The 12561-nt window shown below is 37.4% G+C and overlaps 1 protein-coding gene across 1 annotated transcript; it reads right to left on the reverse strand.

Annotated features, from left to right (window-relative positions):
* Nucleotides 1-7141: 7141 nt before the first annotated feature.
* LOC148978291 (uncharacterized) lies at nucleotides 7142-8320 on the reverse strand. The gene is made up of 3 exons (XM_089133626.1): nucleotides 7759-8320; nucleotides 7481-7649; nucleotides 7142-7404 (listed from the first exon to the last, which is right to left on the reverse strand). Exons 1-3 carry the CDS (start codon nucleotides 8207-8209, stop codon nucleotides 7275-7277), a joined length of 750 nt encoding a protein of 249 aa, XP_088989752.1. The 5' UTR covers nucleotides 8210-8320; the 3' UTR covers nucleotides 7142-7274.
* Between the last annotated feature and the right edge of the window lie 4241 nt (nucleotides 8321-12561).

Genomic DNA, 12561 nt, shown 5'->3' on the forward strand with positions numbered 1-12561 from the left:
TAAGGTCACTCTAGAATCCAAATTTACACCCTGTAATTGGCTAGCTGGTGCGCCTGATTGCATTCTAGAGCTGAGTGATGCTTTAACAGCCTCTGGCTGGAGGGAAACTTGGCCAATCCTAGAAATAAGAATAAAGACGTCATGGTGATAAGGGTTTTTTTTCTTGGAAGAAAAAGTTCTAGGAGGTTTCATGCATCTAAAACTTTAATTAAAAAATGTTGAGTGTTAATTAACTACACTACAATGTCAGACGCAACACAAAAGAGGGACAAAGTAATAGAAGGTAAGAAAGAAAAACGGAGAGAAAGAAAGTCAAAAAGAGAGCATTAACTGGGAGTAATTTGATCAATTGGGCATGAAGAGATGGGGTTTATTTGGTGCAGGGAGCAGCTTCCATTTAAAGTGTGAGTTGAGTTAAGTGGAGTTTGATTGCACTGTTGGATTGTCTGGGGCAGCAGTGGATGGCTCCTCACTCCTCTAATTAGAATCGTATTCTTCTAATTAGAGGTCTGCAGCTTTGCTTAGGAATTTTAGCCACATGTGAGGATCGTGCATAATGTGTGTCATAAATAGTGTTTATGGCTAACATGGTTGTCATCATCAAACCATTAAAACTAATGAATGAGGATCCAGACAATTCACCTGAGTGCATTAGGCCACATCTCTGTGAGAATCCATTATCTTAAAGAGGGTTTGGGGTGCATTGGTGAATTAGGGCCTTAAAAGTGGCGCCAATTTGAACCACATATGTTCACTCATTGGCCATTTTGGTCATTTTCATCTGCTTTGATGAGGAAAGACCAAAACTCCAAAACATTTTTCCCAGGTTGCATTTTTAAAAAAACATATTGAAATCAGCAATAAACTGTGACTAATATTTTTCAGGCTGGTCTGGCTTTTGCCCACGAGTATGCTTAAGAATATCTATGAGTAAGGTTACTGAAATCAAACATCAAGCTATCAGAATATTCTTTAAAGAGATAAAAAGATTGGACACTGATCCCTTTTCTAACAGCAATGCTTTCTGTTCTCTCTCATGAATTCTTATCCAAGCTTCATCCCTCTGACTCTCCAAGAATCTTTCCCAAGAGACAATATGTGGTCTCTCTGGGCTGTTGGTCCTGGTGACCGGGGAACATGTGAAGAATGAGTACTGTCTGTCGCCCACACACTCCTCCACGCTGTGAGACTGTCTGAAAGGATGTAGACATATTCCAAGCACTGATCCATAGCCCAGAATAAACAGCAGCTGATCTGCACTACTCTGAAAGAACCCACCCCACTTTCTGTAGAACAGATTGGCTGGTAGACTGTGACCCCTGCAGACAACTGTGAAGGTTACTCTCAAAGCACAGCTCTTCTGACAGCACTGATATTTGGTGACAAAGTGTTCAGACTGTATCAGGATGCTAAGAGAACATTCATAATCATAAACAAACAATCATCATTTTTAGAAGCTGTTTGGCTGAACTTCAACATAATTTTGTTGTTGTTGTTTCCAGCACTGTCATGTATTCAAAGTAGATTCATAATTGAGATTATACAGCAAAAAGAATTTCATATCATTTTAACTGAGTGGCAGAATTTCTGTGAGTTTCACCATGCAGACACTGCAGCAGGGACACTGTAAAAAATGGCAGGCAGGGATGTAATTAAGGCGGCTGACACTTTTATTCTGGGTAATAGGAGGCGAGGGCCCAGTCTATTCCCTAACGCACTCCCCACACGCCACAGAGCACATTTTAATACCCGCACATACAAGAACCTAAATGCCACTCTTATGGCCCTCATGGAGAGGTAATATTGATGTGTAAATAGGATAAATACCAACATCCAAGGGTTTAAGGGATGTAGTAAATAAACATTAACTAATACACAACAGGCTTGAACACTGCAACGGCCTATTTCTGACAGGAAGAAGGCATAGAGAGACACTAAAGAATAATGCTTAATCTGAGGCACACAATAATGCAGCACAGAATGCTTAGTTTTAAACCTCCCTTATATGAGCTGTCACAAGAAGAGAAGTATCATCATGCAAACATGCATTGGCTTTCCTGTGTTATTAAACATATAAAAGCACACATTACATTTAAGAAAGTACATTATTTGGCTGAAGTTTATTTATCTTACAATGGCTTTAAATGCAGTTCATTCTGTGAGAGCAAGAATCCGTTACATTAATTTTACATTACAAAAATTAAACTCCCTCAGAACGTCTGGTATATTTCCATAAAGCACAATGTTAAATCAGATGAACCAGACTGGATCTTGATGCATAATGCGGACGTTAATGATGAAGAACACAGACACCAGGCCATCCTGCCATCAACTTGCTCTTCCAATTTTATCTGCAATAAATAATCCACCATCATTGAGCTCTGGCACGCCATAATGGCATGTGAAATATGCTGGTATGATAGAACCAATAAATCCAGATTTTCCTATGGTTCCCTCAGGCTACAACAATATGTAACTATAGCAGTCTGTGTCAGGTGAGGCTATCACTGAACTATCATAAAATCTAAATGGGTGCTAATTAGCCAAGCCTTCCCCTTCCGACTCAATATTTCTATTGACATTTTAGTGAGCTTCTACAGCCTTCCTTCGCTAGAACACCATAACTCACAGGAACAAGAGAATGAATACAAGGAGAGAATATTTCTACTTCTACGGCACAATAATGAATCTTAATACAATTGCTTAAATATGTAAATTAGCTTGTCAAACAGCATGTTTTGTCCAAGCAAATTTTGCACATGGACCTGCATATTCCCAAAGCAGGAATATTTTATCGCTTAAAAAGTTTCTCTACAATAGACTATTGTGTTCTTAGTTATGTTTCATTGAATTATCAATTTTTTCTCCGAAATTTCACATAAAAATAGAGGTATACAAAATTAACAAATATTTGTTAACACAGTAAGATTGCTGGTCTTTAAAAAAATGTCTGTAATAATAGTATAAAGCCCATATAAGCTGCAAATACTTAATGAATCTTAATAGAATGAAGACCCAAGCCTTTTGAAAGAATGAGTGTGGGATTTATATATATATATATATATATATATATATATATATATATATATATATATCCAGTCAACGTTCAATTCCGATATACAGTGTATGTACCGGAATTGAACCGGAATTATCCTGACAACGATTGTCTGTACAAAAGTAAAGGCAAATTGGCCTTCACAGGTATGGACTAGTGACACTTAAGGACTGCGTTGTTGTCGCGTCCAGACGCAGGTCCTTCATCAGATCTGGATATGGTGGACTGTGGTAAACTTCGGAATAAACAGAGAGACTAATATTAGTGTAAATGCCATTCTTCTTATGAAGTACATCAGGATTTATGGAAAGTGTTCCCGGTTACGGCTGACCTAATCTCTGCAGCCTAAAGTTGAATCATAGCTGTCTATAGTGTATTATGTGTATGCAAGGTCAAAGAGATGAGCTTTTAGTCTAGCTTTGAACTGACAGGGTGTTTCTGCTTCCAGGACAATGTTAGGAAGACTGCTAAATAGGAAAAGTATCTAACGCCTGCAGTTGATTTTGATCGACTCAGATCCGTCTTACCCCTCGAAAGGCTGTGGTTGAGAGCGTGTGCTTCCGAACCCTGAGAAAAGTCATTTAGCAGGTGAGAGCAGAAATAAGGCCTGTCTCTAACCCCTCTGTTAGATCCATGAATTAGATGGCCTCCAGGGGGAACGTGAGCGTGCCCTCTTCATAGAGCGCCAGGTGGGAATGGAAGCTGTTCAGTGTACACAGTTAGCACCCTCGAGCGCTGACTGTGCATACTCCGCTCACATGTGTATCCCCACCCGTAATGTAACGTGGGAAGAGATGAGGACACAGTGTAAACTGCTGTTTGCTAGCCATACTTTTATAAAGAAATGATGGTAGACAGACCCCTGCTGAAAAATCCAGCTAAAACCAGCCTAGGCTGGTTGGCTGGTCTTAGCTGGTTTAAGCTGGAAGTAGCTGGTTTTAGTTGGTCACCCAGCCTGGCTTAGCTGGTCAAGCTGGTCTCCCAGCCTGACTTAGCTGGTCAAGCTGGTCTCCCAGCCTGGCTTAGCTGGTCAAGCTGGTCACCCAGCCTGACCAGCTAAGACCAGCCTGACCAGCTAAAACCAACTTGACCAGCTAAGACCAGCTGAAAAAAGTGTTCAAAACCCCTCTAAAACCAGCCTGATAAACCAACTATAACCAGGCTGGGAGACCAGCCAAAACCAGCCAACCAGCCTTGGCTGGTTTTAGCTGGATTTTTCAGCAGGGACACCAAATAAGACAAACAATTTCACAAATAGTGCTTATAAGGCACAGAAGCTAGCGTTGCACTGTTTGGGCATGCTTTATAGTTTCTTGGTTTGTTAAATCACCCGCCACTGACGTCTAGTCACACCCTTGGACTGATTTCACACGTGCTTCATGAAGCAATCACTCATATCACCAATTCACCAATCAGCGCAGCGTGAGTTTCCTTGAAAGATAATGGTAGTTTTCTACAATTTGTTCCAGTTATGTAGAGATTCAGACAGGTAGATCATAGATTTGTATTGGTATGATTCATCCATTGTTTGCCATTCTCATTGGTTGGTTGGCATGACTTGTGCTAGAAATGTGGGGGGGGGGGGGGACTGTTACAGTGATATTGATTGCAGAAAATAATGTACATGAAGCTGAAGCCAAACAAATTCAACTAATTAAATTCAATCATGACAACTCTGAATAGTTTTACCAAGTTAATGAATATTTTTTATTTGTTTATGTGCACTGTAAAAAATAAATGTATTTTTACAGGGAAAAAACGGTAGAATTTAACAGTATTAAGACATTTTGATCAGACCAGTGAAATTCCATAATAATACTAACTTTGACATCTGATGTACGTTTTCCATGTTTTTTAACAATTGAAAATTTTTACTGCAAAAAAATGTCAATTTCCTTTAAAAAACAGTAATTGTTGTGTATTGTTATCCTGACATGTCCTTAAAAAAACATCCCTGTATATTTTTGGTCAGAGTTGACAAAAAAAAATAGTTCTACAGAGAAAACCAGTTGAATTTCACAGTCATATCACATTTTCATCAGGCAGGTGAAATCCCACTAAATATGCATACATTAACACCAAAATAGTCTTGTTTCAGCTGAATTAGGCAGTGACTTTGCACATGTGCAAAAAGCAACAGTTGTGATTTAGCCTACATAGCTTCTATTTACATAATGTAAATGTCGCGATAGTTTGCAATAAGTGTAAATAGTAATTAGATGCTCTATATTTTGCCAGATTCTGTTTGCATCTCAGTAATTGTGTAGACTACATTAACAGGATGCTATAAGGGCCTAACATGTTTTATTAAGCACTCGTTAAACACTTTACTTCTAAGCCTAATCATTTTTGTTGTGTTTCGATGTGATTTGTGATACCAAAATGTAGGAATTACAGATTCGAACCAAAGACTTTGAAACAAGCATCAAATACGAGGCTTCCACACTAGTGCCTGTGCCACTGAAGACATTAGGACAAATTACGCATCTTTTCTAAACTTCATTGGTGATCCGACACAATGTACAATTGTGTTTCCTTGACTCATAGTCGGTGTTTAGCCTACTAATTGTTTTCTGCTTGTCATACATTTCGTTCGTTTGTTTGTTAAAGAGGCAATCTCGCGCTGGACTATTGTTTATAAAGTCATATTTTTAAGTTTGTTGCCGCTGTGGTTAGTAGCGAAAGGCATTTGTTTTCACTTAAGGTCCGGTAGAGCACTGAATTATTTTGAGGGCAGTTGTAGCCTAATGGTTAGAGAGTCGCGCGTGGAATCAAAGATATGCTGGTTCGAGTCTCAGTGACCTTTCAGTATACCCATCAAATCTTTTATTTTTAATAAACACTCTTCTCGTAATAAAGTAGCCTACTTTATTTCCACTTTCAACTTTTTTCATTGCAAATAAATAGCTTAATCTATCACAAAAAAGTCAAATGTATAAGCCAGTGGTTCTCAAACTTCCTCAGCTTGCCCCGCCCCGCCCTGCCCAGCCCGTTTTTTACTGTGAATCCCTATTTGGCCTCCCAAAAGAAAATGTATGACATAAAACATTCAAGTATATTTGAAACAATATACTTGTTTCAAAACTTAATATTTTGATAAATAAAACATAATTTATAATATACAATGTAGTGCTGGTAATTAGTTGTAATAAGTGAAAAAAATATCTTTATGGTTAGCAGAACAAATTAATGTATACACCTGAGAGTTCAAGACAGATTTTCATTTTTATCTCATTAAAGGTAAATAGCAAGCATCCTAAACTTAAAATGTGCTAAAATTGTTTCAGGGTAACTTCAGGATGAATTTGAATGTTTTCTGAGTGTAGAAATGTAACAACGTGCAAGATCATAACTGCAGCAGCTCCCTTCCATAATGACCAAATAAAAAATAAGTTCAATTAGTAACCATTACTGCCAGGTCAGGCACAAAAAGGGTAGAGGGATGCTTTTGTACAGGAAATTTCCTACAAAAGCATATCGAATAAAGATGCAATAATCACTGTACATGCTATCATGTCTTCTGAAACCCTGACACATTCAGAACTTGTGCACTGCCACAAATAGTTAGCAAATCTGGGCTTAAATGTTTTCATGCTATAATATTTTTCTAGTGAATTTATTTATTTAAACCAAATGTACAGGGACATATTTGTATACTGTGTAACTGAAGTAATGTTAAAAAACAAATGAAAAATACTCAATAAATTATGCCAGAGTATTGCTGTAAACAACTTTCTTTTAATCAAGCTTCTGATTTTAGAGCAAATCTTCAAAATCAAACGATGGAAAAACACTTCCCAACAAAAGTCATGTTTTACAACACAAATTTGTTCAATAAAAAAATATATATATATATATAGGCTAATCCTAATCACATCACAACGTAATAAAAATGATTTAAGGAACAAAGCACTGCACTGAAGTACAAACGTAGTACACCGAAGTCGGACTGTCTTGTTCTTCAGAGAAATGTCAGTCTTCTGAAAGACCTGAATCTGTGGGGACACAAACAGTTATAATTAAAACCCAAACTAAAAGAAAAGCAGAAACAGCAACAAGCCTTAACCAAATACTCAGTTTGGGTGACAGACAATTACATCACATTTATTGGAGTTAATTATAAAAACGATTGTCCTTTGGTGCACTTTATCATAGATGAATGATAAACAGAAGATAAAGTCTACCTCTACTATAAAAGACAACAGAGCTTCTATACCTGTTACTCTCCCCAGTCAAATGCAGCAATTTTTGACGTCAGACTCAATACTCTGGGGTTGACAGAGTACGCTCTCTTTTTCTCTCTCTTTTCCACCTTGGTACCTTTATGAGGATTTATCCTAAAGATGCACCTAAACACAACAAAAACCATATCCTTAAATAATTGTTGTATGCTTCTTAACCAAAGGAATGCAGTCTATGAATTACCTTTGCAAGAATTCTAGTGTGGCTCCCAGTTCTACAGGGTAACTAATGTTCAATATATAGTAAAGAGAGAACATCAGATACAGGGCTTCTGTAAAACTCAAGAGATGGTCATTTACAATCATCTGGTCCACTGCTACCATGTACACACTGGCTGTCAGTGGGTTCTCTCCTTTGAACAAACACAAAATCAGGAAGACATAATATTTAACAGAATGTGAGTTCAGGTCACCCGAAACCAGGAATTATTGTGTTGCAAGATCATAGTAAATAATACCCACCACACACTACTATACATGGTGTTGCTGGAAGCTGTTCTGAGCATATATCACTTGGAACAGAGGTGTCTTCTACCATCACAAGAAAGTGGTCTTGGTCATTTTTGAAATGAGTTAGCAGCAACATCACTGCCCCACAAACATGATCCCCTCCAGCTCTATACTTTGTGAGGATTCTCCCTGCTCTGCTTGATCTTTCTGTGCACTGAAATTGAAAGTAGTCCAATATTCTTCTGAACTTACAGGAAGCTGATTCTTCAAAGCTGTTGTTTATGTCAACGCCAGTGAGCTCTTTAAAGTGTGCTTTCATTCCTGCTGGCTGAAAAAGATATGGCCACTCATCAAGTAAATCTTTGGTTTCCTTTCCAGATTGGATGTTGTTTCTTTGAGAGGTGTAAGTAGAAGTCATTAAGTCATAGATTGACTTTACATCACTTTCATTATTTTGAAACATTACTAGCAACTTCTCTTTTTTTTCCTGCTGCAATTCAGATGTTTCTCCAACTAGCAGTTGTGGATCAGAATTTATACAACCATATAACAATTTTCGTTTCTTTGTTGATACTTCTAGAGTACCACAAAGTGGTGTACTAATAGCTTTTGCTCTTTTAACATTGTCAATTCTACACACCAGTTGTTTGAGAAGAGAATCATATCCACTTCCTACAACCTGGGAATTAATCTCATCTCTGAAAGACTTTGGGTATGCAATCACCATTTGTCGGGCTATTTCTGATACATGTTTTTTTGCTGGACATTTGCTTACTTCCAGAATCTCAGAAGCAACATTGCGGACAAACTGTCTTCTCTCAGAGCAACTTGGCCTTTCGCCATTTTTCAACTTTTCCATAAAACTTGCTGGCATTTTTTGCCATGGAACATCAAAACTATAATGCCAGTCATGGTCATAAAACGAAGTTTCACAGCTACTGTCACCTAGAAGATAAACCAATGTCCACAGGTTACAGGATGAACACTTCTCATACACCTGGATTACCAGGTAATCACCACAGTGGCACATGTACAGATTACAATGCATGCAATTTCCAAAATCAATGTTTTGAAGCCCCGTACCATCAAACTAAACTAAGTAAAAATTTTAAGAGGATCAATAAATGTACAATAAATCTGCAGATTTGCACAAATACAAACCCGATTCCAAAAAAGTTGGGACACTGTAGGACTTGTGAGTAAAAAAGTAAGAGAAAGTCTTTATAAAACTCTTAAACTTGTATTTCATTCACAATAGAATATAGATAACATATCAAATGTTGAAAGTGAGATATTTTGAAATGTCATACCAAATATTGGCTCCTTTTGGATTTCATGGGAGATACACATTCCAAAAAAGTTAAATGAGCCATGGCCCAGAGAAAATGCCTGAATCTGAATTCTCTGAATCTTTGGATAATATAATGCTCTGTAGATGATAACTTCAAACTCTTTGCAATTTTTCTCTGAGAAACTTCTTTCTGATATTGCTCTACTATTTTCGCCGCAGCATTGGGGGAATTGGTGATCCTCTGGCCATCTTGACTTCTGAGAGACACTGCCACTCTGAGAGGCTCTTTTTATACCCAATCATGTTACCAACTGACCTAATAAGTTGCGAATTGGTCCTGCAGCTGTTCCTATAACTTTTCCGGCCTCTTATTGCTACCTGTCCCAACTTTTTTGGAATTTGGTTTGTACATATACATACATTGAATCTGTGAACTGTACATGTTAAAGGCGTGCTCACATTGCAAATTCTCTGTATATGAATTACAAGATTTAAAAATTTACCTGTTTTGCTTTCAAAATGTTTGTGGATTATTTAATGCTGTATCATTGTTTTACTCACGTCTGCCACTTGAAGAGCTGGATGGTGAAATTGAGCATCCAGGAGCAGGTGAACCTGATCCATCAGAAGTGCATTCAGCAGACAAATCATTGGCAGTGTTTTGCAGAGTGGAAGCAATTTCTACACGGCATAAACAAAAAACTGCTTTGAAAACCATACTGCAGAAACAAGAAACACATTGAAATACTGTAATTCAAGGAGTACAGCTAACAAAGTACAGAATGAAAGAGACTGGGGAGTTGTTTTTCCAGGTTATCTAATTGTATGCATGTACACAAGTTAACATTTAAAGTGGATCAAACCTTTCAGTTGTCTTAAAACCAATACCTGTTCTTGTGAAGTTAATTAACTTTTTGATCCGCTTCAAATGTTGACTAGTGTACACTCTTACAAAAAAGGGTTCATTTGGGGTTCTACATATGAAGAATAGGGTTCTTTACTCAACTCCAAAGAACCTTGTATGCTTAAAAATGGTTCTATAATGACAAGAAAGAACCCTTTTGGCACAAAGGTTCTCTAGGCTATTATTCCTTCATATATTACATTATTCTGCAACATTTTGTAGTTGTAATTAAATCATTGTTTATTAAACTATTGTATAACTTAATTTCACATTTTGCATGCTGATTTTTGGAGGAGAAAACTTGAAATGGCACTCTTCGTGTGATAATGATTACCCACATAAAATGAAATAAATATATACATTTTCTAACCCCCATACCTTGAATTTTGTGATCATTTACATGCATTTATAAATACATTTTAGGGTCTTGATGTATATCAAAAATATGAAATATTCAATCCGGAAAGGACAAAACAAATGATAATGAACGAACCCATAAGGTTCCATAAAGAACCATTTTCCTGGTTACAAAGAACCCTAAAGGGTTCTTATTGAACCCTTAAAAAGGGTTCTGTATAGGACATTTTAGGGGTTCTAAATATGTAGCCCTGATAAAACCTTTTAAAGATTCTATATAGAACCTTTTCTTCTAAGATGTTTGTGGATTATTTAATGCTGTATCATTGTTTTACTCACGTCTTCCACTTGAAGAGCTGGATGGTGAAATTGAGCATCCAGGACCAGGTGAACCTGATTCATCAGAAGTGTATTCAGCAGACAAATCATTGGCAGTGTTTTGCAGAGTGGAAGCAATTTATATATGTAAAAAATTATATTTATATATGTAAATTATATACATATATACATTATACTTTTTACACACGCATACATATATATATATACATGTAAAAAGAACCATTTATTTGAAAACTTACTTGGGATTTGGGCTATTAGTTTTCTTGCTTCAATCGGTTTTAGAAAGCCACCTAGATCATCTTCTTTCAAAAACTGAAGGTCATCTATGGTCTCCACACCTAGGCGGTTCAAACCCTCTATTGCTAGCTTTGAAGTTATAGGGTTTGGGAACACATTCTCAATAAAAATTAAAAATGCATCCATTTCTGTTGGGAGAGGACAGTTTATCCTTTTTACAGATGAACAACGCTGTGCTTCAGAGTAATGATCTTCAGTCCCATAAAACTGTACTCATTTAAGGGATAATAATCCAGACATTCCTCAGCGTTTACACAAATTAATTCCTTTGTTGCAGACAAAATCTCATAAAGTCCATAATCATGCAAATACACTGTGTGGCGGGGAGTCACGAGGAAAGTCACCTCATCATCTTTCACGAAAATCAACTCAATCTGTCCAAACTGTAAAACAGAATCCTCCTCTTCACATTTAAGGCAAATTAAGTTTCCTTTCCTGTACATGGTACCCTTGTATTCTACCCGTGTTGAAACAAAGTCTGGTCCATTAAGCAAGCTTTTCTCAACAGCTTTGTTCACAGCATCACTGTACAAATGAGGAGAGTATGTGACCAAATCGACACTTTTAAGCTTTGGTGAAAAAAATGACCGTGAGTGAAGATATGCTTGAAGAAGTTGATGGTTGTGTGACAATGTCTTGCATACATTTTTGAAGTTCTGTGTTCTTCTTACACTTCTTTTAAAGTAGGAATGTTTGCTTTCAAATCTCAATGACCATAAACGAATTAAAGGTCCAAGACTTAAAATGAGTGACGTATAGTGAAGCATGTAATGATGTTTTGGTTTCAAATTTTCTGCAGGAAACAGCTCCTTTCTTGTTTCCAGATATTCTGGAATTAAGACATTGAGATATGCAATCTGTGCAGTGGTAATCTTGGGAGCACACACTAGCTCAACCAGTTCCTTCAACTTAACAGTCAGTTGCCATACAGGGTCTTGTGACTCTACTCTGTCTCCAATTATGATAGGAAGAAATCTGAGGAGACACCAGTTCTCAGCTGCTTGACCACCTAACTTTCTTCTTTTTTCACATATCTGGGATGGGACAGAACCAGCATCAGAATCCACATATTTGAATTGTGCAAGTCTCCTGTTCAGCTGTGTCCATGAAAACCACTTCCTTTTTACAAAGTATTCTAAGAAAATGGCAAGATCAATAGCTACAACGCCTTCAAACAAGTCGTGGCCAATGCATGGGGGAAGGCCAGGCTGAGCAACGTGAAAATATTTGAGAGAGTTGAAAATGGAGTCAAACTTCAACCCATTCACAACATTTTGTTCGGTCGTCCTTAGAGTTTCAACTGCCGCCTTATAAGACTCAACTGTGCGATTGGGAAAGTCTACACACACATTCTGAAGTTCACTGCGAGGTACCAAGCAATACCTACAGCAATGCTTGGCAGTGCTGAAGTTCTGGGTGTAACCACCGATGCAGTGGGACCCCAAATTGTCACCGATAATAGCCACTATTGTTGCACGAACTATGTCACCTGAAGAGGTCACAAATCCATGCTCTTCAAGTTCTTTGACATCTGCCAACAACTTGCCAAAAATCTTTGTTTGACCAAAATAGTTAAAGTCTTTCTCATAACACAAAAGTAATAACTGAATGTTATCAATGCATGATC

This window comes from Pimephales promelas, chromosome 7, assembly GCF_988280905.1.
Source record: "Pimephales promelas chromosome 7, fPimPro1.hap1.1, whole genome shotgun sequence".
In the NCBI taxonomy this organism is placed as follows: Eukaryota; Metazoa; Chordata; class Actinopteri; order Cypriniformes; family Leuciscidae; genus Pimephales; species Pimephales promelas.